Here is a 26,585-nt window from a genome sequence, read left to right on the forward strand (position 1 = left end):
AGGAACGTTGGTGCATTTGCTTCCCCCTGGGCTAACTGAGCCATTTTCCCCGCACCAGCCTTATGCAGATAGAATGGCTAAAGGAATTCCACAGAGTTGCTGCCTCTCTGCTGCCCTCCTTCCCCTCATGATCTGGGTCAGGTAGAAAATAACACAATTTAGCATATTATGATCCCAGCATGTTCCGTTCCCTGCCCTGTGTGTCTCCTCTCGTATATTTGCAAAGGAGTAAGCATCCAGCTACGGTCTCCCGAGCACAGCCTGACTGAATGCAAAATACTTCCCCTGAATACCAAACTCCGCAGCTCTCACCGGAGGCAGGCACTGGAGGTCAGAGCAGTTATTGTATTTCTTAAAAGGGGTGCTGCTTATTTTTTTAATGTTTAAAGTCTCCTTACCATTTTCAAAGGTGTATTTCAGCCAACGAGAAGGGTGGCTGCTGCAGAGGGAAATATTTTAGTCTTTTTTTGTTGTTGTTTTTACTGTTAAAAATAAAGCTCGGGGGAAAATAATATATTGGGAATATTTCAGGTCTCTAAGGAAACCTAATAAATTACCAATCATATTGCTTTACTCGCTATCGAAAGGGGCTGAGCTACTACTGTAATGAAGGTGGTATAGTAAGCCAAGTAGAATAGGATTGAATAGAGTGTGGAAAAACTGCTTCTCATTACTGTGTGTGTGTCGGGGGGAGAGCAATGCTTTCATCCCTGTAAGGGATGCATCCTGTGCAGGGTATGCGGTGCTTATGCCCTGTTTTGAGGGTACAAGCCGTTCTTAGATTGTGTGTGGGGTCTCTGCACTGGGATGAATTTCACACTAACACAGGAGAGGACTGTTCAATACACTTGAATATTCACCAGATGCACAATGGCCATATATGAACCTACTGGATGTTATTCCTCAGATGTGAGATATGTGCTCTGACACCACGGACCATGTTCTGCCTGACTTACACACCAGGGCCCACTGATGCCATTGCGGGAGAGCAACATATTCACTTTTCCATTGCCTGGGGTGCAATTGAAGTAATTTAGGCCTGTGTTCTTACCTATATGCTGAACTGCATAACATTAACGTGAACATTACAGATCATGGGTGTTTCATGTATCGTGTATTGGGTAATAACATGAAGGACTCCGTGTTTTATAACATTAAACCAGCTCTTTATTAAGAGAACTATTTATAGAGATGCTGTGATGGCAGCTAGTATCCTAGCCATGTGCGTACGGACTGACTTCCTGGTGCCTTCTTCAAACTCTCTTCCATTCTGCAACCTGTGCCCCTCCCTCCAAGTCCCATGCATGTTGCTACGATGTTGAATACCTACCTATCTTTCTGAAGTCTTGTTAGCAAGTTGGGATGCTCTGTCTTTAGAGCCTTGGGATGTAAAGTATTTAAAATGTATTTTCTGTGCAAAAAAAGGAATAGTTTGTACGATTTGCCAATTAGCAGGAAAACTAATAAAGATATTGAAAAACAGCATATTAACTACTGCATTGTCCTATGTAGTGAGCCCACCATTTAAACTGGCCTCTAGAAATAAAAAAGATGAATCTGTGACTCACTATGCTTGAATTTAACTGTTAGGGCTATATGTTCCATGGTATATGTAGATAAAACTCCACTGAAATCAATGGAGCTATATACCCACAATGCAGAGAAGTTGGCCCCATTGTGTAAACTTCCCCCATAGTTAGAGATTCTTCTAGCACTCCCTTTTCTGATCTTAGTTTTGGGGTACACTCAGGTTGAGCTGTTACAAGATTGAAATACAGTTGCCAACCCTCCCGGTATCGGGCTCTATCTCCCAGAGGCTACTGAAGCCAAACCAGGAGATTTTAGGCTGCTAAAAGTCCGGCAGCACAGCGGGGCTAAGGCAGGCTCCCTGTCTGCCCAGGCCCTGCGACGCTCCCAGAAGCTGCCGGCATGTCCCTGTGGCCCCTGGAGGGGGCAGGGGTCTCTGCGCCCTGCCCGCGCGCCGAGCGCCCCTTGGGAGTCAATGGGAGCTGCGGGGGCAGTACCTGCAGGCAGGGGCAGCATGTGGAGCTCCCTAACCCCCCACCAGGGGCAGCAGGGAGGTTCTGGCCGCTTCCGCGTGGAGCTCCCTGGCCCCGCTTGCCTCGGCTGGCCACTTCTGGGAGCGTCGCAGGGCCAGGGCAGACAGGGAGCCTGCCTTAGCCCCCCTGCACTGCCAGCCGGGAGCCGCCTGAGGTAAGCTCTGGTCAGCTGGAGCCCTCATCCCCTCCCACACCCCAACCCCCTGCCACAGCCCTGAGCCGCCTCCTGCACTCCTACCCCAGGCTCAGCCTGGAGCCTTCTCCCACATGCCAAATCCCTCGGCCCCACCCCCTAGCCCAGAACCCACATCTTCTCCCACACCCAACCCTCTGCCCCAGGCCAGTGAAAATGAGTGAGGGTGGGGGAGAGCGAGTGATGGAGGGAGGGAGGATGGCGTCAGTGAAGCGGGGCCTTGGAGAAGGGGCGGGGCATGGCCCGGGCCTCAGGGGTGGGGCAGGGAAGGGGGTGGGACAAGGATGTTTGGGTTTGTGTGATTAGACAGTTGTTAATCCTAGATTGAAAGGATGCACTCTTGCGTTCTGATAGCCAGCCTTTGCTGATACATTTTTTTAAAAAGGTGGTCTGAAAAGTGTATAACAAAGGCTTTGTATCAAGTCTAGTCGTCCTTGTTTTTGCTGGAGGTTTCCAAGGAGGACCGGAGAACTGGAATGGGAATTTGTTTTGCTTTCAATTGAATCTTTAAACATTTGGGAGGAATTATCTTTTTGTATGATTAGGGCATTTGACTTAAAGAGGAATGAATAAAAGCAAAAGAATAGCATTAAGTAGTTAGGCAGCATGAGTAATGTGGACTGTCAAATACATATGAGGCATGAATGTGTTGTTTAGATGTGTCCACACAGCAGCCTTTAAACTGTATCATATAACTGGAACTGACAAAGAGCTCTGTATAAGCTGAAAGCTTCTTTCTCATCAACAGAAGTTGGTCCAATAAAAATTATTACCTCACCCGCCTTGTCTCTCTGATATAACTGGTTCAGATGAAAATGTCACGACACAGTCATAAATATCCGGTTGTATTTGTAGCGTAGACAGAACCTTACCAAGCATCCCTTCATATGGTGCACCACAGTCATGACTCGACAATTTCTCTGGGTTAATACTCTTTTCTATGCTATGCAAAGTGATCTATCCTAGTTCAGGGCACTTCTGACCATCCCGTCTTTGAAGCAATACAAGTAGAGTTAAAGCAATATGACCCTACACAGTTATACCAATTTTGCTATTCCCAAATGGGAAAAGTTATACCCATATAAGGCATCTTGATATTGTTAGAGGTGCATCATGTGAGGGATTGTGTTGGTATAACTATTTTGGTTAAAAAATCACACCCTTAACTGGAAGAGTTATATTGGTACAAAATCTGTGTGTAGACCAAGCATTATTGGCCAAAATCATGTAGGGCAGAATTAGATTGATTACACTGAATACAGTAGATCAAACCTGGTGAGTGAGAACAGAACAGTATCTGTTTCGTGAACTCCAGCGTGTTTGGTATCAACAGCATTTTGTGCAAGGATGGAAGCTGTGTGGAAGTACCAATTGCACTGAAAATTCTAGGGGAAAAAATAAATTTCTCCTTTAGAAATTAAACACTGAGTTTTCTTGGGCAGCTGTGCCAGCTGAACTCCACTAACAGATTGCCATAAAACACCAGGTTGCAGAATATTAGATCTTTTATTAGGAGCTTTGCTTTTTGCTGTGCTGTGTGGAACAACCATGAAACCCACATCCAATACTGGCTGAAAACATTTTCTTGTATCTTAATACTTTTTTTTTTTTTTTTTTGGCTTTAGCAGAATGGATAATTCATTGTGTTTCGACTCTGAAAAAAGATGAGTGGATCCTAAACTGGAAAAAAAAATTAAAATAACACAAAACAAAAAAAGCCTCCTGCCCTGGCCTACACTACAGAATTAATTTGGTATAATTTGAATATAATTACTTTGAATAATCCACACCACTGAGCGACATAGTTGTACCGACCTAAGTGCCAGTGTAGACAGCTGTGTGTTGGCAGGAGAGCTTCTCCCACAGACAAAACTACTGTCTCTTGCTGAGGTGGATTAACTATGCTGACAGGAGAGCTGTCTCCTGTCGGCACAGAACGTCTTCATTAAAGCATGTTGGTGTAGCTGCACTGATTCAGTGTTTTGAGTGTAGATCTGCCCTAAGAAGTCAACAGGAAGAGAACACATTGCTTGACACAAGCGCTTCACTTGTTCCTTGTCCGTGGAAAAATGACCTTGCTCAGATACAAAGTTCTGCTAGCTTAAACCACATTGCTTAGCTGGGAGACTCATCCACCTGACAAATGGAATAGCTTAACTACAAAACTGGTTTAATCAGACTAGCCTTTATTTATGTGGCACTGACTTGGATGACCCTAAGGAACTCTCATCCCTTACAGGCATATGGCAAACCTTTCATTCTGGCTAAAGAACTTTATCAAGTCCAGCTATTTTTTTATTTCAATAAAAACCACTTACAGCTGCTCTTATTTGTTCTTGGGGTGGGGGCAAGATACCTCTCTTCTGTACAATAATAGATTTTGGAATGTGCTTTCCAGTGCAATAGAAAATGGGGTCCAGTGTTGGATCTTTGTTCACCTTTCACGGATGACCAGTATTTTTAGAACTCTCCTCCTTTTACTCCATCATTGTTGAATAGGAGAAGCCTGTAGCATCTTGGATACATGTTACAGAAAAGTTTCTTTCTTTCTTTCTTTCTTTCTTTCTTTCTTTCTTTCTTTCTTTCTTTCTTTCTTTCTTTCTTTCTTTCTTTCTTTCTTTCTTTCTTTCTTTCTTTCTTTCTTTCTTTCTTTCTTTCTTTCTTTCTTTCTCACAGTGCTGTGAAGATTAAACCATATTACCATCAATATTATATTTTAATTCATTCTAATTATCTGATCTAAATAAGCATAGCTTGGTCTGGTAAACTAAGTGATTGCTGAATTGACAACCAGATGTTAGATGCTTCTCTCTCCATTTTTTGACTTCAGAGGTGGCTCATAAGCTTCTCAATGTGCAATTTCATAGTTTAACTCTCTTAGGATGAGTTTCTCTCCCACACTTTAAACCAAATGTGAGGGGGGAAATGGGATATGGCTTTTGCATATTAACTAGGATGTTTGGAAAGCATTGCCTCTACTGGACTTCTCACACGCTGGAGAACTCACTTAGAGCAGTGCTTTTATAGGCAGCCACTAATTGTTGATTATTGTCCAGCTTCTTGAATCCGAGTGTTGAGCATTCACAAGTACAGTTGGGAGCTGTGGTTGCTCAGTACCCCTGAAATATCAGTCCCATAGTGTCTCAAGTTGGGCATTGAAAATGAGTGGAAATTTGTTCAAAAGTTGGCCCCAATCTTTCTTTGCCTCAGTTCCCAACTGCAAAATGGAGATAATGATACTCCCCCCCCCCCCCCACCTCAGAGAGATGTTGTGGAGTTGAATGATTGTTTGTAAGGCAAGTAGGATACTACATTGATGAGCACCATTTCTGGAAAAAAAAGGCAATGAGCAATAACAAATTCCCTGTTAAGTGCAGGGACTGGCAGGTGTGCTTGGGGCCACATACGAGTGAGGAGGATAAAAAGAAATAGTGAACAGCTCTCTCATTACCTGAAGACTGGGACCTGGGAATTGCATCTTTAAATTCTCGCACTTCTATCTTTGACTTTGCAAGCTCAATGGTTTTTTAAAAAAAATCTTAGGGGTTTTTTGTGTGTGTGTGTGTGTGGTTTGTATGGACTATGTCTGTAGTTCCGCGACTTAATTATCAGCTTCCCAATTGTTTCAAATGTTGCAGAGCTCTCTGGTAACTACAATGATGATTTCAGAGTTTCTTGCCATTCTGGGAACCTCTTAGGCAAAAATGATTAGGGTCTCAACAAGCTTGGCTTGTTTTTGCTTTAGCTGATCATTTGGCAAACTGTTCATCTACTGCAACATGTGAGACTTCCTGAAATCTTAAGGGAACTGCAATAATCCTTTCACTTTAACACATTGCCTGATAGCCATTGCTCTCTCATCTCCTGATGGTAGCCTCCGCAGTGCAAATGAAGCTATTTCTGCAGAATAGGCATTGATAGCTTGCAGCAGGTTGGCCCGATGGCCTACTGGCAAAGCCAAAGGAGATGGAGGCAAGCCAGGGACAGCCGGCCCTGTAGTCTGTTTACCTGCAGTGCAGTCATTGAGAGAGAGAGGTAATTTTGAGGTTATATGGTTTCCAAGGGATTGTGTGGAGCTGACGTATCACTTGACAGATGTCTGGTGAATTTTTACTGCAATGTAAGTTGCTGTTATCATTGGACTGCTCTTCTCTACCCAAGTGCTAAAAAGCACCCTGCTCATTTTTGACTGGTAATAGATGTTGTGGAGAGGAAGCACCAGTCTCTGTGTTTGTTTAACCCAGTGATTCTCAGACTGTGGATTGGGACCCCAAAGTAGGTCATGACTCCATTTTAATGGGGTTGCCAGGGCTGGCGTAGACTTGCTGGGGTCCGGGGCCAAAGCTGAAACCCAAGTTCCACCGCCCAGGGCTGAAGCCAAAGCCCGAGGGCTTCAGCCCTGGATGGTGGGGCTCAGGTTATAGGCTCTCTGACTGGGATTGAAGCCCTTGAGGCTTTGCCCCCCCCAGCCTGGGGGGAGGGGCTTGGGCTTTGGCCCCGCCACTCAGGGCAGCAGGGCCCGGGGCTCAGGCTTCGGTCCCCACTCCTGGGGTCGTGTAGTAATTTTTGTTGTCAGAAGGGGGTCACGGTGCAATGAAGTCTGAGAACCCCTGATTTAACCTACTGGTGCGTGTATGTTACAGATCCCACTCCATGAGGCTCCACAGAGGGTATGCATTTTTACAGCCTCCAGCTCCAGAGCTTTAGCTCTTCAGCTCAAACTGTAGCAGCTCATGGTTTTAGCTCAGACAGTCCCTGTTCAGTCCCTGGTATGTTGGCCAAGATGGCAGCTGTCACATCTGCATCTCCAAGGTCTGGTTACCAGGCTGAGGTTTAAATGGATACTCATCAGGGTAACTTGATCTCTGGTGTTGCAGAACAAGCTTCTATCACTCGTTCCCAGGTGGAAGCATCTGAGCTGAAGTTATAGCCCTAGTCTTTGATCACTGTCTTGTAGGGTCAACAGCTAGAGCGGGTCCTACTGGCTCATATGAGTAGGCTAAGAGTATCTTCTAATGGGGAGACAGTCATTCAGTCCTTGAAGAGTTCTGAATTCCCTTTCCTTGAAAGGGCAATGAACAAATGCCAGTCACTTGAAACAAGGTGCAAATGGGAAGTTCTCAGATTACCCTACTTGCAGTGTGGATAGATAATATAATCATTGGACGCAAAGACTTGGTGGTCAGTTCAGCTCTCTGGTTCTTGCAGGCAGATCCCAGGCCAGGGTAAAACTGAGTAATTCTTTGGTCTCCAGATGATCCCTTTGCAGGGTGGATGCAAATCTGCCTTTTCCCTCAGCTAGGAACCCCAGTCCAACCAAATCATGCAGCTTTTATGTTTACCCCTCTATGATCCACAGCTGCCAACTCACACCAGAAACCCAAAAAGATAGGCTTCTCATGGAGATATTTAGCCACCCTCCTGAGGCCCAGTTACGTTTGGGGTATATACAATGCCTCACAGCCAAATTGTCTAGAAGGGTATGTCCTGAAGGGGGTCTGATAATTTCTATTTATCCCGTTTGTAGAAATGTGTCTTTAATCCTACAGTGAGCTTTGGAGAGTTCACGTATCTTCAATAATAGCAGGTTTTTGTAATTTGTTCAGGAGAAGCAAGGGAGAAAGGGCATGGTGCTTTTAGTTTGTGTCTCAGCAAAGCCTGAACAGAATTTCATGGGACAAACTAAAGGCACTTGTGCAGCCTGCTGGTGTTTCCCAACGCCCACTGTTAAAGCCCTGCTGCAAAGAACGGAGGCGTCAGAGCTTCACAAAGTAAAGGCCACCAGGATCTTTTACAATGGAAAAGGTGTATTATCTGAGTTCATGCTAGAATGCTTGTGCATTATTGTCTGGGGGGACTTAGTGTGTATGTGGGCGTTAGCTCAGATAGGACAGAGAGACCTGGGTTCTCTTCCTGACTGCCACTTACTTCTTATGTTACCCTTGGACAAGTGACTTTACAGCTTTCTGTGCCTCAGTTTCCCCAACTGTGAAAAGTGGATATTATTATTATTGTGGGGCTTTTCATTAATCTTTGCAAAGTGCTTGGAGATCTTAGAATAATTTTATACAATAAGTTTAAAATATCGTTAGTATTTTGTATATAGCTGGCCACTTCACTGTCCTTCCCATCCTCCAATTGCCCTTCAAAACCCCTCCAAAACAAACACTCCCACCCGAAGTGTAATTAGTTTATTTGTGAAATGGAGTTTTTCCCCCACAGTATAGAATCATAGACTATCAGGGTTGGAAGGGACCTCAGAAGGTCATCTAGTCCAACCCCCTGCTCAAAGCAGGACCAATCCCCAATTAAATCATCCCAGCCAGGGCTTTGTCAAGCCTGACCTTAAAAACTTCTAAGGAAGAAGATTCCACCACCTCCCTAGGTAACGCATTCCAGTGTTTCACCACTCTCCTAGTGAAAAAGTTTTTCCTAATATCCAACCTAAACCTCCCTCACTGCAACTTGAGACCGTTACTCCTTGTTCTGTCATCTGCTACCACTGAGAACAGTCTAGAGCCATCCTCTTTGGAACCCCCTTTCAGGTAGTTGAAAGCAGCTATCAAATCCCCCCTCATTCTTCTCTTCTGAAGACTAAACATCCCCAGTTCCCTCAGCCTCTCCTCATAACTCATGTGTTCCAGTCCCCTAATAATTTTTGTTGCCCTCCGCTGGACGTGTTCCAATTTTTCCACATCCTTCTTGTAGTGTGGGGCCCAAAACTGGACACAGTACTCCAGATGAGGCCTCACCAGTGTCGAATAGAGGGGAACAATCACGTGCCTCGATCTGCTGGCAATGCCCCTACTTATACATCCCAAAATGCCATTGGCCTTCTTGGCAACAAGGGCACACTGCTGACTCATATCCAGCTTCTCGTCCACTGTAACCCCTAGGTCCTTTTCTGCAGAACTGCTGCTGAGCATTCGGTCCCTAGTCTGTAGCGGTGCATTGGATTCTTCCATCCTAAGTGCAGGACTCTGCACTTGTCCTTGCTGAACCTCATCAGATTTCTTTTGGCCCAATCCTCCAATTTGTCTAGGTCCCTCTGTATCCTATCCCTACCCTCCAGCATATCTACCTCTCCTCCCAGTTTAGTGTCATCTGCAAACTTGCTGAGGGTGCAATCCATACCATCCTCCAGATCATTTATGAAGATATTGAACAAAACCGGCCCCAGGACCGACCCTTGGGGCACTCCACTTGATACAGGCTGCCAACTAGACGTGGAGCCATTGATCACTACCTGTTGAGCCCGACATTCTAGCCAGCTTTCTACCCACCTTATAGTGCATTCATCCAGCCCATACTTTAACTTGCTGACAAGAATACAGTGTCAAAAGCTTTGCTAAAGTCAAGGAACAACACGTCCACTGCTTTCCCTTCATCCACAGAACCAGTAATCTCGTCATAAAAGGCAATTAGATTAGTCAGGCATGACTTGCCCTTGGTGAATCCATGCTGACTGTTCCTGACCACTTTCCTCTCCTATATGTGCTTCAGAATTGATTCCTTGAGGACCTGCTCCATGATTTTTCCAGGGACTGAGGTGAGGCTGATTGGCCTGTAGTTCCCAGGATCCTCCTCCTTTCCTTTTTTAAAGATGGGCACTACATTAGTCTTTTTCCAGTCATCTGGGATTTCCCCTGATCGCCATGAGTTTTCAAAGATAATGGCCAATGGCTCTGCAATCACATCCGCCAACTCCTTTAGCACTCTCGGATGCAATGCATCCGGCCCCATGGACTTGTGCACGTCCAGCTTTTCTAAATAGTCCCAAACCACTTCTTTCTCCACAGAGGGCTGGTCACCTCCTCCCCATGCTGTGCTGCCCAGTGCAGCAATCTGAGAGCTGACCTTGTTCGTGAAGACAGAGGCAAAAAAAGCATTGAGTACATTAGCTTTTTCCACATCCTCTGTCACTAGGTTGCCTCCCTCATTCAGTAAGGGGCCCACACTTTCCTTGACTTTCTTCTTGTTGCTAACATACCTGAAGAAACCCTTCTTGTTACTCTCAACATCTCTTATTAGCTGCAACTCCAGGTGTGATTTGGCCTTCCTGAGTTCACTCCTGCATGCCCGAGCAATATTTTTATACTCCTCCCTGGTCATTTGTCCAATCTTCCACTTCTTGTAGGCTTCTTTTTTGTATTTAAGATCAGCAAGGATTTCACTGTTAAGCCAAGCTGGTTGCCTGCCATATTTACTAGTCTTTTTACACATCGGGATAAGAATTCTTTAAAATACAGCCTGCTCTCCTGGACTCCTTCCCCCCCCATGTTATTCTCCCAGGGGATCTTGCCCATCAGTTCCCTGAGGGAGTCAAAAACCCACATGCTGAAGACAAATGCTCAGAGACACATGTATGTTAAAAATATGGCACTGTTTTTATAGTGAAGGTAATTCATTATGGAACAACTTATCTAGGGATGTGGCAGATTGTCCGTCACTTGCAATCTTTAAGTCAAGATTGGATAGTTTCTAAAAGAAATGCTATAGCTCAAACTGAAGTTACATATTCAATGAAGTAACTACTGGATGAAGTTCTTTGGCCTGTGTCATGCTGTAGGTCAGGCTAGATGATCGTAATGGTCCCTTCTGGCTTTAAAGTCTGTGAAACAGGCACACAACTTTTCTTGGAAATAGCTCCGTGGTTGTAGCTGTTCTGCACCTTTCCTCCGTATAATTTTAGAGCAGAGCAGGGTGGCCATCCCAAAATTCCATAATTTTCACACACAGTTACTATATGGCTGCAAAGAGTGACACGGAGCAGGATAGTGAGTCACGGCTGCTATGTATTAAGAGAATAAAAATGAACGGAAGGGTCGTGCATGCTTGTGACCCAAGCTGCAAGTGACTCCCTCATTAATTCAAATATATCCAGCTAGCCGCATTCTGGAGGTCAAACACAAGAAAAATGTGACTATTTATCAGTCACACACACCAGATTCTTATAGCCATTTATTAATGTGCCTTATCCTTTGTGCCATGGCCAGGGTTTTTCAGGAAGTGTTCCCCTGCACGCTAATTTAGCATCAAAATCTGTGCCTGAAAATGTATTTACATTTGCAAAGTTCACTGTCCCTGAGTGATTTCTCACTGCTAGAGAATTGGTCTCCCTTTTGTGATCCCACTCCAGGAAATGGGAGTAAAGCAGGTTCTTCGTTGTCATTAGGGCTCAACCAAACCCAAGCAATGAAAGGATAATGGCCATGTGCTATGTTTGGTCTTCTTAAAGCAGGGCAAGACTGCCTAGGGCTGTGGGGGAACTAAGCAGCAAGGAAGAAAGCAAGTAACTTGATACATCTGTTTGCTAGAATAGTGTCTCCTGTGCATTGAGGAGAGACCATAACAACAGGGTCTATTTCATCCCATTAATTTTACACTGCAACGTGTTCAGGGGTGTATTTTCATTGTTATGGAAGGTTTTAGCTATACAGTTTCCAGCCCATCTTCCACTTTGACCTTAATGGAAGACAGTTAGTGGGTTGTATTATAGGGGATTGGGCAGAAAAATCCTCAGAGCAACTCTTCGAAAAATCCTCTATTAGGTAGACAAAGGGAAGCCAGTGGACTGGCTCTAGGGAAGAATATTATACAGTGAGGACCTTCCATGTTGCATATTACCTTATTTCAACTCTGCTTCTCACATGGCCGTGGTTGCAGTCCTGCAGTCTGACCAACTAGTTAGGAGCTTTTTGCGGCTGCACTAGTATCCAGGCACCCTGGGTTTATAAATAAGTCATAGTAGGGTTTGATTGTCATAATCAGTCGGGGCAGTGAGCACAGTATGGGTCAGGTTTATAAACCTATTCCTCATTTATACCTGATGAGAGCAGGGAAGAGAGAATACCGGCTCTACATCACTACAAGGGAAATGGAATATCTGAACTGAACAAGCAACAGATTTGCATCATCTCACTCCCTATGCCTGCTGTTAAATTTGCGTTCGATTGCCTCCTTGGTCAAATTGCCCTTGACGGTAGTTCCTTGAATACGAAGAGGATTTGCTAATGTAATTAACGTAAAATTGCACGTTGAAGGAAGGGGAGACTGTAGAAGGTGGACGGTGTACACATTGGAAATCTCTTGGCATAGAGAGAACTGCAGGAATTGGGCATGACACACAAAATATGTGCTAATAAAGCTGGAGGTGGGCTTAGACCAGAACATGGGATTCAAGCCCACCCAAACCTGAAGAAGTTTGGATTCATATTTGTGTGACTCAGGTCTATCTGTCTAATGGCTGAAGAGTGCCATCAAATCCAAACACCCCCAAATGCCTGGGATTGTTCCAAACTTCGCATCTTGGCCCCATCTCTGCTAAAACCTAAAATTTCTGAATAAGACAGCGTTCGATTGCTCTGAATATCTAATAATCTCTGCCAAGAAGGATTTCTATAGACATGGTATAGGTACTGACTGTGATTGAATGCATCATAGATTATAATTGAATGAGATTTGTGCCTAGCTGAGATTGTTAAGGGTGTGAGCAAAAAGAGCAACTATGGATCAAATTCTGCCTTCAATTAAGGCCTGATCCTTCAAGATGCTGAGCGGTCCTCTGAGCTGATCTTAACTCCTGCTGATCTGAGGGGGAGCTAAATTCATTCAGCATCATCCCTTTACAGCATCTTATACCTGAGAGAAACCCCATTGATTTTAATTTTGCAATTACAGCAGTATTACATGGGGTATACTTGAGGACAGAAAGTAGCCCTTTATGTTCATTTTCCCATGATCCGTACACTGGTATTTAAGGATTTTTCTGTTGACTGTGGAATACCGTAAAAGGAGTTCTTGGTTTAAATTGTAATTTCTATCTCTGATACAGAATCTCTGGTGAGTCTGATGGTGGGAAGTGTTTATTTTGTTATACTTAAAATAAATGTTAAAGGGACCTTTTCTGTTATGTAAAATCCTGGATCTGCTTAGGTCATATGCTAGTCACCAGTTTTAACTGAAAGTGCAGCAAATAAGAAAATAAAATATCGTTGTACTTTTGTGGCATCTTTCATTGGAGGCTTTCAAAACAGTGTACAAATTTCAATTAATTCAGCCCCAGAACAGCCTTGTTGAAGTAGTAGTTATGTTTAGATGGGTAAACTGAGGCACAGAGTTGTGACTATAAATGACTTGGCCAAAGTTCTAGTAAGTCAGAAAGTGAGCCCAGGAGTCCTGACGCTTATTCTATTATGTGGCACTCCCTGCTTCTCTTCTTAGTAAATGAAATGACACTGTCTCTAGTAGAAAATGTCATGTGGATAATTCAATATATTGGGGTCAGACGTCCAGAAGCAAATATATGTGTGGTCAGGTACTAGTAGCTATTTAAAATGCAAATTGTTTTCTTGATAATCTGGCTAATATCTTTAACCCAGTTTGTAAGGTAGTGTGTGTTTCCATTCCTGCCTTTCCTTCTAAGCAAGGCACTGCAGTGTACATCATTTTGAATTCACTGTCACCTTGCATTGCATTCCACAACATGGTCCAGTGTGATGTGATTGATACAGTCTGACTTAATGTCACAAGCTTCTGTCTCCCACAGGGAAGCAAAAAAAGCGCCGTCTCTCTGCCTATGAATATTTTAAAAATCTGCTCTCAAAGATGTGGGGTCCCTATGCCCCTCACCCCCACCTCGCCCTTACCAGACTATTCATAAAATGAATGTTGGCATTGACTCTTCTATCATGGGACTGAATCCTATAAGTTGCTGAGTGCTCTGGCCCTGATCCAGCCAAGCATTAAGCACGTGCTTAGCTGTAAGTGTGTGAGGATCATTCCCAATAATATGAATGAAGCTACGCGCAAACTGAAGTTCCTTGCTGATTTGGGGCAAGACTGCTCAGCAGCTGGCAGGATTGAGCCTGTTCTGGATCCCTGCTACGTTCTTCAGAGCAATGCTTGTTGCTTCCCCCTCAGAATGTTCTTCCCATCTCTGCGTGTCTTCCTGAAAATTATTGACTGCACTCTTGAGTGGGTAAAGATCATCATTCTGGAAAGGGAATAATCTCTGCTCAGCTTATTTGACACAGTTTTTTTGCTCGGATAAGAATTTAGTTTATATAGATTTCAACAAATGAGGCGTACGTACAAATGGAGAACAGCAAACAATTATCTTAGTTACACTGAAAAGGGCAAATACCTACAGCCCACAAAACACACACGTACCTGCAAATGGAGGTGTTGCCATTAATCAGTATTTACTCAGAAGTAACCACACACCGCAGTATCTAAGATACCCTGGTTAACGCTGGCTTTTTGCTAATGACCACTGTCCGGAGCTGCTCTAGTCTGATCTTTTAGTAGTGATTAATTCTTTATAATTTAAGAACAACACCCACACAAGCTCCTGTGGGGCCAATCTGTTCCCATTGTGTGCAGGGTGCAAATGGGCGCAGGATTGGGGAGAGAAGCAGGAAGGTCCCAATGATCAGGGTGCTAGCTTGAGACATGGGAGACCTGGGTTCAGCTAATGCCACGTCTACACTAGAACAGCACTAGAAAGCCCTCCTGGTGTAGCCAGTTTATACTGGCAAAAGAGTGCTTTTTGCTCGTAGAGTACCTGTATCAGCTCCCTGGATAACATAAGCTATACGGGCAAAAAGAGTTTCTTGCTGTCATAACTGCACCTATATTAGGGCTTGTCATAAAAATCACACCCATTACATGACACTGCTATATCCACAAATGTTTCTAATGTGGACCTGGTCTCAGTATGTGGCCCTAGGCAAGTCTCTTAATCTTTCTATGCCTCCATTCCCAAACTGTCAAATGACAACAGCTCTTCCCTCACAGAGGTGATGTGAGAATAAATGCGTTAAAAGATTGCGAGGTGCTCTGGTACTGTGGTGATAGGGGGCAGAAAAGCACGAAAAGGCAGATGTGCATTGTACTCACCTTTTTAAAGCCTGGAAAAGCAAAGTATTTGAAAGATTCCTTAACCACTACAGAAGTGCTCTCTTTCTTTCTTGTCATTTTTTATTAATCCTTCTGTAAAGTCCTCCGAGGAGATAATTAATACTTGGATGCATGACAAACAGCGTCAAGTGCCACATCATTTACAAAACAGACAGTATACTGCAGGGTCATGGGATTGCACAGGCTGAGTTCATTAGTGGCACGAGCAGTCTCCTCTTTCTGCTAACAACATTGGATCTGTGTCTATGCTGTCTTCTCTGCATGCAGACTACACAGGACTTTCAGGAGATACACATTGATGAAAGCAGATAAGAATTGCCTTGTGGTTACTTTATTGCCTGGCTGTTCTTTGTATGGTAACCTCCACTGCAGGATGTAATTGGACCTGCCTAAGAGTTTGGGAAGATTTCACTCTCTGCAGGCTGATTTACAAACAGGATGATAATAATAATAAATAAATTAATACCTACCTCTTACACAGAGCTCTTTCCTTTGCAGATCTCAAAGCACTTTACAAGGGAGATCAGTATAATTATCCCCACTTTTTACAGATGGGGAATTTGTGGCACAGGGAGATGATGTGATGGGACCAAAGTCACCTAGCAAACCAGTGGCAGAACTAGGAACAGATCCCAAGTCTCCTGAGTCCAGTCCAGTGCTGCCACGCTGCCTCCCTCCTACAGCTAATGGAGGTTGCTATCTTGCTGAAATGCTTGAGAGCCTCTGGTTTTTAGAAGTGACTTGCTTGTAACCTCAGCAGGGCATGGGGACAGCCTTTTCATCTTTTTTTTGTACAGCACCTACCACAATGGGGCCCTGATCTTGACTGCTCTTTGGCTAGTAATATTATATTAAACCATTAATAAGAATGGAAATGAGAGCTGTTCCCCAAGCACCATAGATGTGATTTTGCTGGTGATCATGGTGTCTAGATGTATGCACTCACTGGTTCATAACTTGTTTTCTTTCCAGGGGGCAGAGCAATCCAGGGTGGTACATGGACTTTTGAACGACCTTTGAGATAGCAATCAACTAAGATTGATTGATAGTTTCTCTCTCATTCTAGGGGATGGCCAGGTTGATTTTGATGAATTTATGACCATTCTTGGACCTAAGCTGGTATCTTCAGAAGGGAGAGATGGTTTTCTTGGAAATACAATAGACAGCATATTCTGGCAGGTAAGTAAGCTTTTTTCTTCTTAAAGCAACATCAGTGAGCAAATATCATTATCTCAAGAAACAATGAAATGGTTTGAAGCATGAAATATTTTGCTGAAATTGAACAATTGTTTAAAGGTTATTCAGTTCTGTTTATGAGCCAGATAAGACCATAGTGTATTGGTGGAGCTGGCGAGCTGAAGTTAATCAAATGTACAGAATGCTGATCATATCGCATTGGTGCTTATGTGTGTTCTATGAGATACAATAGATCAAACAATTTGGGATCCAAGTCTGGGGATAATGAAACCCTCTGTTTATCACAGAACAAGTAGACTGGCAGTGCCATTTGCAAGCTGCTCCCACGCTGACCCATCAATGTGCCTCAACCCTGCCCTATCAGGGTAAGATGATAGCTCACGTTCCATGTGAATTCAGTCCTTGGTGGTGAGACTCCTGTCTAAGGTGTCAACCAGTGCCTGTAAACTTGATAACTGTACTGAGCTGTGCAGGCTTCCAAAAAGGATTGGATTTTTGTATGATGACAAGGTTATGCTGAGTTGTTATAGTAAGGATTACTTCCCTTCCCACCCCCTCCTCCCCCACACACACGCCCACCCCCAAATTTTGGAGGGGATATAAATGTTAGTGCTTCAGGACATAAGCAATCCTCTAACCATTGGGAGTTAGATATAAACTTTCCCTGTGGACATATTATTTCATAACTGCCTCCTGCAGGGTTTCTTGCCCCTTCCCCAGGCCTGCTGTTTGAGACAGGACTATTGGACTAGATGGACCACTGTATCCAGTATTTCTCTGCTACTATGAGATGAGCAGTGATTTCACATAGCAACTGAGTGCTTTTGTGTGGCCTAACAGCTTTTGGTCACTATCAAGCCTAGTCCTTGTGGAAACTGATACCCTAACTCTAAAAGGCTTTGTCTCTTGTTACTAGTTCCTGCAGACATTCGGTCTGCCATATTTGAGTGGTTTAAAACTTGTTTATGATACATGGTGGGATGATAGGAACAAGCTTGAAAATGTTAGCTCTGTATTTCCACCATTCATTCATCAGAGTAAGTACTCAGTGTTGATGAACCAGCAATGAATTATGACATATCTGGGAGGGAAACAGTGTTTGAAGAAACATTAAGAAGTTCCGGGACTTTGCAGAAAATCATTATTGTTCTTCTACAGCCTCCACCGAGCCCCACAGGTGAGTCACTTATCAAAGAGCTTGACTAGTACAAAGGGGAAAAAGCTCTAGCTCTTCTTACCAAACAGTATATGCCTGTGGCTAGCCTTGCCTCATGAGACGAAGCAGGGGAATTCTGGGTTCTATGTCTGGCACTGCTGTGGACTCTATATTTGCCACTGACTTTAATTCTTTTGTGCTGTGGTTTACTTTGCTTATCCAATGAGGAAAATAATAATGCTTCTCTTCCTCACAGGACTCCTGTGAGAATTAATTAAGAGTTTTGTGATTCTCAGGTGACAGATGCTATACAAGCTGTGAGAAATGGTCTGGGGAGTTATCTATGGGCAACAAAGATTTGACTGAATTGCATGTGTGCTTCCTAGCATGTAAAACATTGTATGTATTGTTAAAGCTTGTAATAATAATTCCTAGCTCTTACATAATGCTTTTCATTCATAGATCTGCAAGCACTTTGCAAAAGAGGGTAATGTCTTTATTAGATGGGGAAACTGAGGCACGGGGAGGGGCCATGACTCACCCAGCATAGCAATGGCAGACCCACAAATTGAACCCTGGTCTCCTGAGTTCTAGTTCATTGACCTATCCATGAGGCCACATCTAAGACTGGCGAACACACATTTTCATTTTGCATACAAAAATGTATCCCTCTTCTTTCTGAGCAGGTAACATTTGTCTAAAATGTGCCTCAGCAATTTGACTGCTTGTTCTCAGAAGAGTAAACCAGCAGAAGAATGTAGGAGAGCGCAACTCACATGTGTGGCATGTTTCCTTTGCTTATTTTACCTACTCAGATATCAGAGCCTTGATTTATCAAAATATTTAAGCAGTATTAAGTCCCATCCCAGTACAACAAAGTATTTAAGTACATGCTGAAGTTCAGTGGGCCTTAAGCACATGCTTAAAGTAATGCACATGATGAAGTGCCTTGCTGAACTGGGGTCTAAATGCACTCTCAACATCCCACTAATGCAGACTTTTAACTTTCTCGCAAAAGGGAAAGACGTGGAGATGTGTAGTGATTTTTGCATGTTGACATTTTTGGAAAATCCCCTCAAGTATCTAAAGAAAGTTGAGAGTAGCTGCAGCCTTGCTATGTCCATGCAAAAGCTATAAGTGGGCCAAGGCAGTTGAAGGTGTTAACATAGCCACTAGAAGGTTATCTTGTGTAGGCTGTTAGCTGAAGGCCTGGGGCACCACACCATAGAATCAGCATGTCAAGAGGCACTTCTGAGAAGTTTTTTATATCAGGTGCGGAGGCAGAAGATACATTTTTGGCTTCCAGAAACTGCTTTGCCACACTATCCATCCAATCTCTCATTCTCCAACTGTCACGATTTTGGCTTGCATGATATTTTTGCCGAAGGCCCAGCTTCCTATATTAATGGCGCTTTCATCCAGATTCTGTTCTCAGCACAGTTTAAATAATACAATGACAGAGTTAAATAATAAACAGCAGCAGAAGGAGAGAGAAATTCGAAGGAACCGGCAAGGGATGAGAGATGCGTGTTCAAATGAAACTGGGAGTGTGTTGGTGTGATACAGGAAGGCTGCTCCAGATGGCATGAGCTGGAGAGGGGAAGGATCTTGCAACAACACTAGCAGGACTGCGGGAAGACAGAGAAAGGATGCCAATGGTAGAAGAGTAGAGAGAGCAAAAATGGGAACAGGGTGTGTAAGAAACGGACCTGAAATAATATCAAACTGGGGCATTCTTCCTGTTGCAAATATTAGGTAAAGCGTAATGGACATTCAGAAAATAGTTAATCTCTGCTGAGGGCTGTACAGTGGCACAGATTGGGAGAATGAAGGGGTTTTTTTTTCCTATTTTCCTTCCCACGTGAGCTTTAAATTGCATTTTATCAGTTCTTGTCAAGGCAGCTCGCTCACTCTCTTTCTACGGTAGCCAAGATCAGTTCCACTCCGGAAAGAAAGGCTTTCCATGTTCTTACATGATTGTTCAAGAGGTTGTAGGGGGGGATGGGGGGCAGGTAACACTGTAAAGAGTATTTCCGTTCAACGTAGTGTTGAACAATTGTATCAATAAAGCTGAGGGAACATTAATATCTATCTCTGTAGCGCTGCCTCTGTAGAATTTCAAGCTGGAGCTTGTACAAATGGAATACAGTTTTGCAGAGAATGTTGTCAATTACATATTTCAGTCCCTAGTTCTCTGTCTCAGCCCCATATGCCCAGATGTGGTTTTTACTGATGCTTTCAGTTTACAAGTGAATATAAAATTTAACCTTGGGTAGATGTCTTAAACTTTCCCGGAACTTGTTTTTCTTACAAACAAAAGTTCTCTGATACCAGAAGCTTTTTATGAGCACTTAGTTTGGGCGATTATGGTGTATGATTTGAAGGACAAAAGGATTTGTAGTGTAGTGTTTTCCATAGTGTGTGTGTGTGGGGGGGGCATGCCTCTAGTGGGGCTGACGGATGAGCTAGGATGGTGCAAATAGACCATTCCATTGATCACCAGAGTGTCAGCTTTTTTTTTTTTTTAAGTAAGAATAAGGGTAAAAATTTGAAAAGTGTCTAAGGGAATGTCTATACTACATCTTATGTTGGCATAACCTACGTCACTCAGGGATGGGAGTAAACCACCCCCCCCCCCGAGCGACATAAGTCACATCGACAAAAGCGTCGGTGTGGGCAGCACCGTGTTGGCTGGAGAGCTTGTGCCAATCACAGAGGGGGCGTTATTTTGCCGATGGGAGAGCTTTCTTCTAGAGTGTCTTCATCACATGTTCTGCAGTGGCATAGCAAACTTAGTAAAGCACACTGATTTACGTAGCAGGGCATTATGCAGCCATGGGCCATCAGGCCAGCCAAGCATGTTCTGCTAACATGGGAGCTTTTGTGATGCAAGAAGGGAAGGAAGGCTGGTTCCAGCCATGTAAAGGAGAATGGGTTTTCTCTTCTCACCACCAGGTGGTGATGGATGTGCTGAGGACAGGGTGAGACACAAGCCCAGTAGATTCGTGACTATTGCTGGGTGAATTTATTTTAGCGAATAGTAAATTTGCCACACAAAAAAATGCAGTTTGGGGGCGAACAAAACTCTTTGCGAATTCAGGTTGAGTTTGGCAAATAGTTTTGGCTGAATGAAAAGCAGAGGGGGAAAAATTAAAAAGATAGAAATGAACCATTTTGATATTTTTCAGAGTAGCAGCTGTGTTAGTCTGTATCTGCAAAAAGAAAAGGAGGACTCGTGGCACCTTAGAGACTAACCAATTTATTTGAGCATAAGCTTTCATGAGCTACAGCCCACTTCATCGGATGCATTCAGTGGAAAATACAGCGGGGAGATTTATATACACAGAGAACATGAAACAATGGTTGTTACCGTACAGACTGTAACGAGAGTGATCAGGTAAGGTGAGCTACTACCAGCAGGAGAGTGTGGAGGGAAAAACCTTTTGTAGTGATAATCAAGCTGGGCCATTTCCAGCAGTTAACAAGAACGTAGCTCAGGAAAGCTTATGCTCAAATAAATTTGTTAGTCTCTAAGTTGCCACAAGTCCTCATTTTGATATTGGCATTTTCAAAATGACATTTTTTTAACCTGCACAAATTCCTTTTTTGTTTTGTCAAGAAAAATAAACCCAAAGGAAAACATTTCAGTTTTGGTTCCAAACTAATTTTTTTTCCTGGATTTCTCAGTACCACCATCTATTATTCGCCCAGCTCTATTCATGACTATATCCAGGGACTGAGAAGGCTACAACAGCTTCCAGTATTGGCCTGAGATGGCTGTGGTGATTTTTATTAGGCCAGCGGAGGGCAGGATTCTGTCTTCTGCTGGCCTCTACAGAAAACTCATTACTGAGGGCAAGGACCCCAGTTCCCTTTCTATGTGGTGAGCAATAAGGATGCAGTGAGGAAGGGGATAGAACAGTTGCATTTCCACAGCCTGGCTTCCGTTGCTGACGCTTTAATGAATTTATGTGAGGAGCTGCCTGTTCATAATCTATTGTCAGTTGTCATTACTAATGGAATGACTCTCCCATGGGATAGTTCTATGCTGTGTTAAGCCACTCAATCAATCAGTGGTTTAATAGAATGAAATGAGGAAGGAAATATTTGGAAATCTCATTGACATCAACAAAAGCCCAGTGCAAGCTTGAGGGAGGGAGGGCTGAGACTCTGAAAGATATAAGGTGGTTGGGGAAGGGCGCTGTTTTTTTTCTACGTCTAGTAGATAAATTTAACAAAATTTCTTCCTCTGAAAACCTGAGGAACAGTTAGTTCCTCCTCTAGTCCCTGCAGAGGAATTAGTTTGGAGCCTGCACGTTTTTTAGCATTGTTATTATCCCTGAGGATGTATTTTGTCTCTCTGAAAATAGTATGTAATTTAGCCAGGTAAGAAACCCAGCACTTCTTCACCAGCATTGGAAAAGTGTATTTCTAAATAATGGATTTCCTTCTCCCCAGCTGGGCTGGGCTGGAGAGGGCTTGGGAGTATGTAGATTCCGGTGCATCCTTTATTTTGTTCTACTCTAATGCTGGTCTTCCCATTTTGTCTGGGATCTGGCTTAGCCAATACTTCATTAATTGTCTTTCGTCAGCTCCCCTTACTTTTGCAATCAGCTGATAAACCAAGCAGTTACACCGTTCCAAGCCCTCAGCACAGATGCATTACACTTGTGTAATATGCGGTGAAACCGCAGTAAACCCCATTTTACATCAGTGCAACACATCTACACTGGGAGTTTGCAAACTCGTGTAGCTACATTGATACAAATTTTCCAAGTATGGACTTTAAGTGGTGGTGTTTCCGCCTTTGCAGTATGGCAGCAGCCCCATTCATTCACAGTTTTTACCGAGGACTCCAGCCAACATTTGCTGTGGTTCTAAATAATGGCAGATGCTCGAAACTGTGTAACGCTAAGTTTGTAGGTCAAAGCTCCAGATGATGCACAATGTTTGGTGGTTGGCTCAGCTGTCGGAGTCTTATATGTCTGTTGACTACTGAATCAGAGAATGAGCTGTATGAGGTGCTTGGCTCATAGACTGCTGCATGTGCTGTGGTCCGTGGAGGAAAGCTTAGCAATGCTTCAGAGTAGCAGCCGTGTTAGTCTGTATTCGCAAAAAGAAAAGGAGGACGTGTGGCACCTTAGAGACTAACCAATTTATTTGAGTATAAGCTTTCGTGAGCGAGAGCTCACTTCATCGGAATGCCACATGTCCTCCTTTTCTTTTTTAGTAATGTTTGTAAGTCTAGTGCACATGTTATGGCCACCATATTGGCGCATGCTCCAGGGATTGACCCAGGAACCTCCAGAGCTAGAAGCATGAATTTCTACAGCTTAAACCAAAATTCTCTAGCTGGGACTGTCCCACTCATATCTTTTGGAGATTAAGCACAGAGGCGTACCTATAACGTGCACTCACCAGTGGATTACCCAAACAAGCCAACATTTTCAAAAGTGATCTGCAATTTTGGGTGCCTCCACTTTCAGGCGCCCAGCTTGACATATATTGAAAGGGGGGTGATTTTCATAGGGCAGGTTCTCAGAACTTTCTGAAAATCAGACATTTTTATAGCGTCTTCAGTGGAGCATCCAGAATCTCCAGTCACTTTTGAAAACCTTGGTCTGCTGTTGATTAGCAGACATTACTACAGTCTTCACTGCCTGCTTGGCACGATTGCACTGCATTTCTCGACTCCTTCTCCCATTTACACAGGGTTGGTGATGCCCAGGATTCTTCACCACTCCTTTTGGTCCATGACACATGGACTCATGAGTCTTGGAGTTCCAGTCCTCCTCTCTTCAGACATCTCTGATAGTCTTTCCACCATATCCTCAGTCTTTCTTGCTGCCCTCTTCCTCCCGTGGCTTTCTTTGCGGATCATTCTTCTCCCACTCTTGTCACATGTCCATCTAACCTCAAATGCGCGTTTTCCAGTGTACCTATCACCGAGAGTCCCGAGTTCATTTTGCCCCTGATTTCTTCCATGCACACTATAGCCATCCTCTGCTTGCCTGCCATTCATCTCAGTACGCAACAAGAGACCTCTGTTCATGGCACAGGTATCCTGCATAGAAGTGCTTTGCGCAGTCTGCTGGAATATACATGAATTTGTGCATTTGTTAGGTTCATGAATTATATGCCATCCATGAAGTTGCTGTTTGTCCTGTGACGAGTGTCTCCATTCTTTAACCCTTTCCACCACTACATAACAAATGTGAAGGCCAGGATTTCAAGAATAACTTGGAACACTTGGGATGTCTTGGTTTTTGGGTGGTCATTTTTTTCTACACACACACACACACACATTTTTTTCTTCACACTCACTCACTCACTCACTCACTCACTCACTCACTCACTCACTCACTCACTCACTCACTCTTTTGGTCTGTGTCTGGTGGTGTTTTCCTTGCCTCCTGATATATAAAATAGCAACTTTGCTCTGACTTTCTTAATGAGCCAGTTTGGAGAACACTTCAATCTCTCTGGTCACTCGATTACAGACCTAAAAGTGGCAATTCTTCAATAAAAAACCTTCCAAAACAGACTCCAACGAGAGACTGCTGAATTGAAATTAATTTGCAAACTGGATACAATTAACTTAGGCTTGAATAAAGACTGGGAGTGGATGGGTCATTACACAAAGTAAAACTATTTCCTCATGTTTATCCCCCACTCCACCCCCCCCGCAGTTCCTCAGACGTTCTTGTCAACTGCTGGAAATGGCCCACCTTGATTATCACTACAAAAGGTTTTTTTCCCCCCACTCTCCTGCTGGTAATAGCTCACCTTACCTGATCATTCTCGTTACAGTGTGTATGGTAACACCCATTGTTCCATGTTCTCTGTGTATATAAATCTCCCCACTGTATTTTCCACTGAATGCATCCGATGAGGTGAGCTGTGGCTCACGAAAGCTTATGCTCAAATAAATTTGTTAGTCTCTAAGGTGCCACAAGTCCTCCTCTTTTTTTTTTTTTTTTTTTTTTAAATGAATGGAGCTGTGAGTGCCAAAAGTAAATGCACGTGGCTGTAGGTCTCTGTGTTGATGGCGTGTCTGGAATTTGAACTGGCATGGGGCTCCATTGCTCCCTATGAGATCTGCTTTGGATAGGTTCAGTGGTGGAAATCCTTCAATACATATTGCGTGCTCTTTTGAAGTTTCTTTGCTGGGTTTGTTGGGAGAAATGTCTTTTATTTAGATATAGTCCTTATGTTAAGTTTCAAGTACAACAACAAAGGCAATGGAGGAATGCATGCAGGACTCATGCCTTCCATCTTGAGCAAAGCAAGCTGTCATGGGAAAAGAAGGAAGGTCCTCTCATGGACTGGTAACTGGTTAAAAGATAGGAAACAAAGGGTAGGAATAAATGGTCAGTTTTCAGAATGGAGAGAGATAAATAGTGGTGTCCCCCAGGGGTCTGTACTGGGACTAATCCTATTCAACATATTCATAAATGATCGGGAAAACGGGGTAAACAGTGAGGTGGCAAAATTTTCAGATGATAACTATCTTGAGTAGTTTTGTAAGTCCCCAGCAGACTGTGAAGAGCTACAAAGGGATCTCTCAAAACTGGGTCACTGGGCAACAAAATGGCAGATGAAATTCAATGTTGATAAATGCAAAAAAGATATATTGGAATTGGAAAAGGTTCAGAAAAGGGCAACAAAAATGAATAGGGGTATGGAACAGCTTCCATATGAGGAGAGATTAATAAGATGGTGACTTTTCAGCTTGGAAAAGAGATAACTAAGGGGGATATGATAGAGGTCTATAAAATCATGACTGGTGTGGGGAAAGTTAATAAGAGTGTTATTTATTCTCATAACACAAGAACTAGGGGTGATCAAATCAAATTAATAGGCAGCAGGTTTAAAACAAACAAAAGGAAGTATTTCTTCACACAACGCACAGTCAATCTGTGGAACTCCTTGCCACAGGATGTTGTGAAGGCCAAGACTATAACAGGGTTCAAAAAAGAACTAGATAACTAGATAATGGCTATTAGCCAGCATGGGCAGGGATGCTGTCCCTCACCTCTGTTTGCCAGAAGCTGGGAATGAGCAACAGGGGGTGGATCACTTGATGATTGATTACCTGTTCTGTTCATTCCCTCTGGGGTACCTGGCATTGGCCACTGTCGGAAAACAGGATACTGAGCTAGATGGACCTTTGGTCTGACTCTGTATGACTGTTCTTATGTTCTTTGAGGAAGGGTTTTCCATAGTACCGTTCTGGCCAGAAGCTAAGCACAGACTACACACCCAAAACTAATTTAAATCAATAGACTTGCAGATGTCCAGCGCCCTTCTGGTTCAGGCCCAAAGAGCCCTTGTTTTTGATTTAGCTTCTCCAAACAGTTTCAAATAATCTATTTTAGGTACTTATATGGCCCCCATTACCAGAGTATCTAAGCTCCAATAATCTTTAATGAATGTATTCCCCCCCATATCACCCCTATCAGGTAGGCCAATGCTATTACCATCATTCTACAGAGGGGGAATTAAGGCACAGAGACACTAAGGTCTGGTCTACACCTAAAATTTAGGGCAACCTAGCTATGTTACTCAAGGGTGTCAAAAATTCAGCTCCCCTCCCCGCCCCGAGAGATGTAGTTAAGGCAACCTAGTTCCAGTATAGACTTCTTCCAGTATAGACTTCTTCCATCAACCTAGCCACTGTCTCTTGAAGGAGTGGTTTTCTACAGCAATAGAAAACCCGCTTCTGTTGCTGTAGCAAGTCTCTACGCTGCTGCAGTGCTTGTAGTGTGGACATAACGTAAGTGTCTTGCTCCAGGGTGCACTGGGGGTCTTTGTTAAAGCAGGGAGTTGAGCTCAGGTTTCCCAAGTCCCAGGCCAGCACCCTAACCACTGGACCATCTTTCCTCTCTTCAGAGGTATCTAAGAAATGGCTTATTAGGGATTTGGAATGCTGGGAAATTTTGCTAAAGAACAAACCTTCCCTAGACCACCTTCTTTCGGTTGTTGTGGTTGTTATCAGGTTCTTGTAATATGCTTGTGTCTTTCGGTTTGCTTAACAGAACAATAACAATGCAGAAAA

General features: G+C 43.5%; 1 protein-coding gene across 3 annotated transcripts in view; it reads left to right on the plus strand.

The window, feature by feature from the left end:
* The window catches only part of CALN1 (calneuron 1), a 200,873-nt gene that overhangs the window by 110,064 nt on the left and 64,224 nt on the right, over window positions 1–26,585 (plus strand). For all 3 annotated transcript variants that reach the window (XM_084650739.1, XM_084650741.1, XM_084650740.1), the window contains one exon: window positions 16,241–16,353. In XM_084650739.1, coding sequence (XP_084506865.1) covers window positions 16,241–16,353 — 113 coding nt within the window. The remainder of the gene's footprint in view (window positions 1–16,240; window positions 16,354–26,585) is intronic.

The sequence above is a fragment of the Lepidochelys olivacea genome (assembly GCF_965140295.1).
Source record: "Lepidochelys olivacea isolate rLepOli2 genome assembly, chromosome: 17".
NCBI classification, from domain to species: domain Eukaryota; kingdom Metazoa; phylum Chordata; order Testudines; family Cheloniidae; genus Lepidochelys; species Lepidochelys olivacea.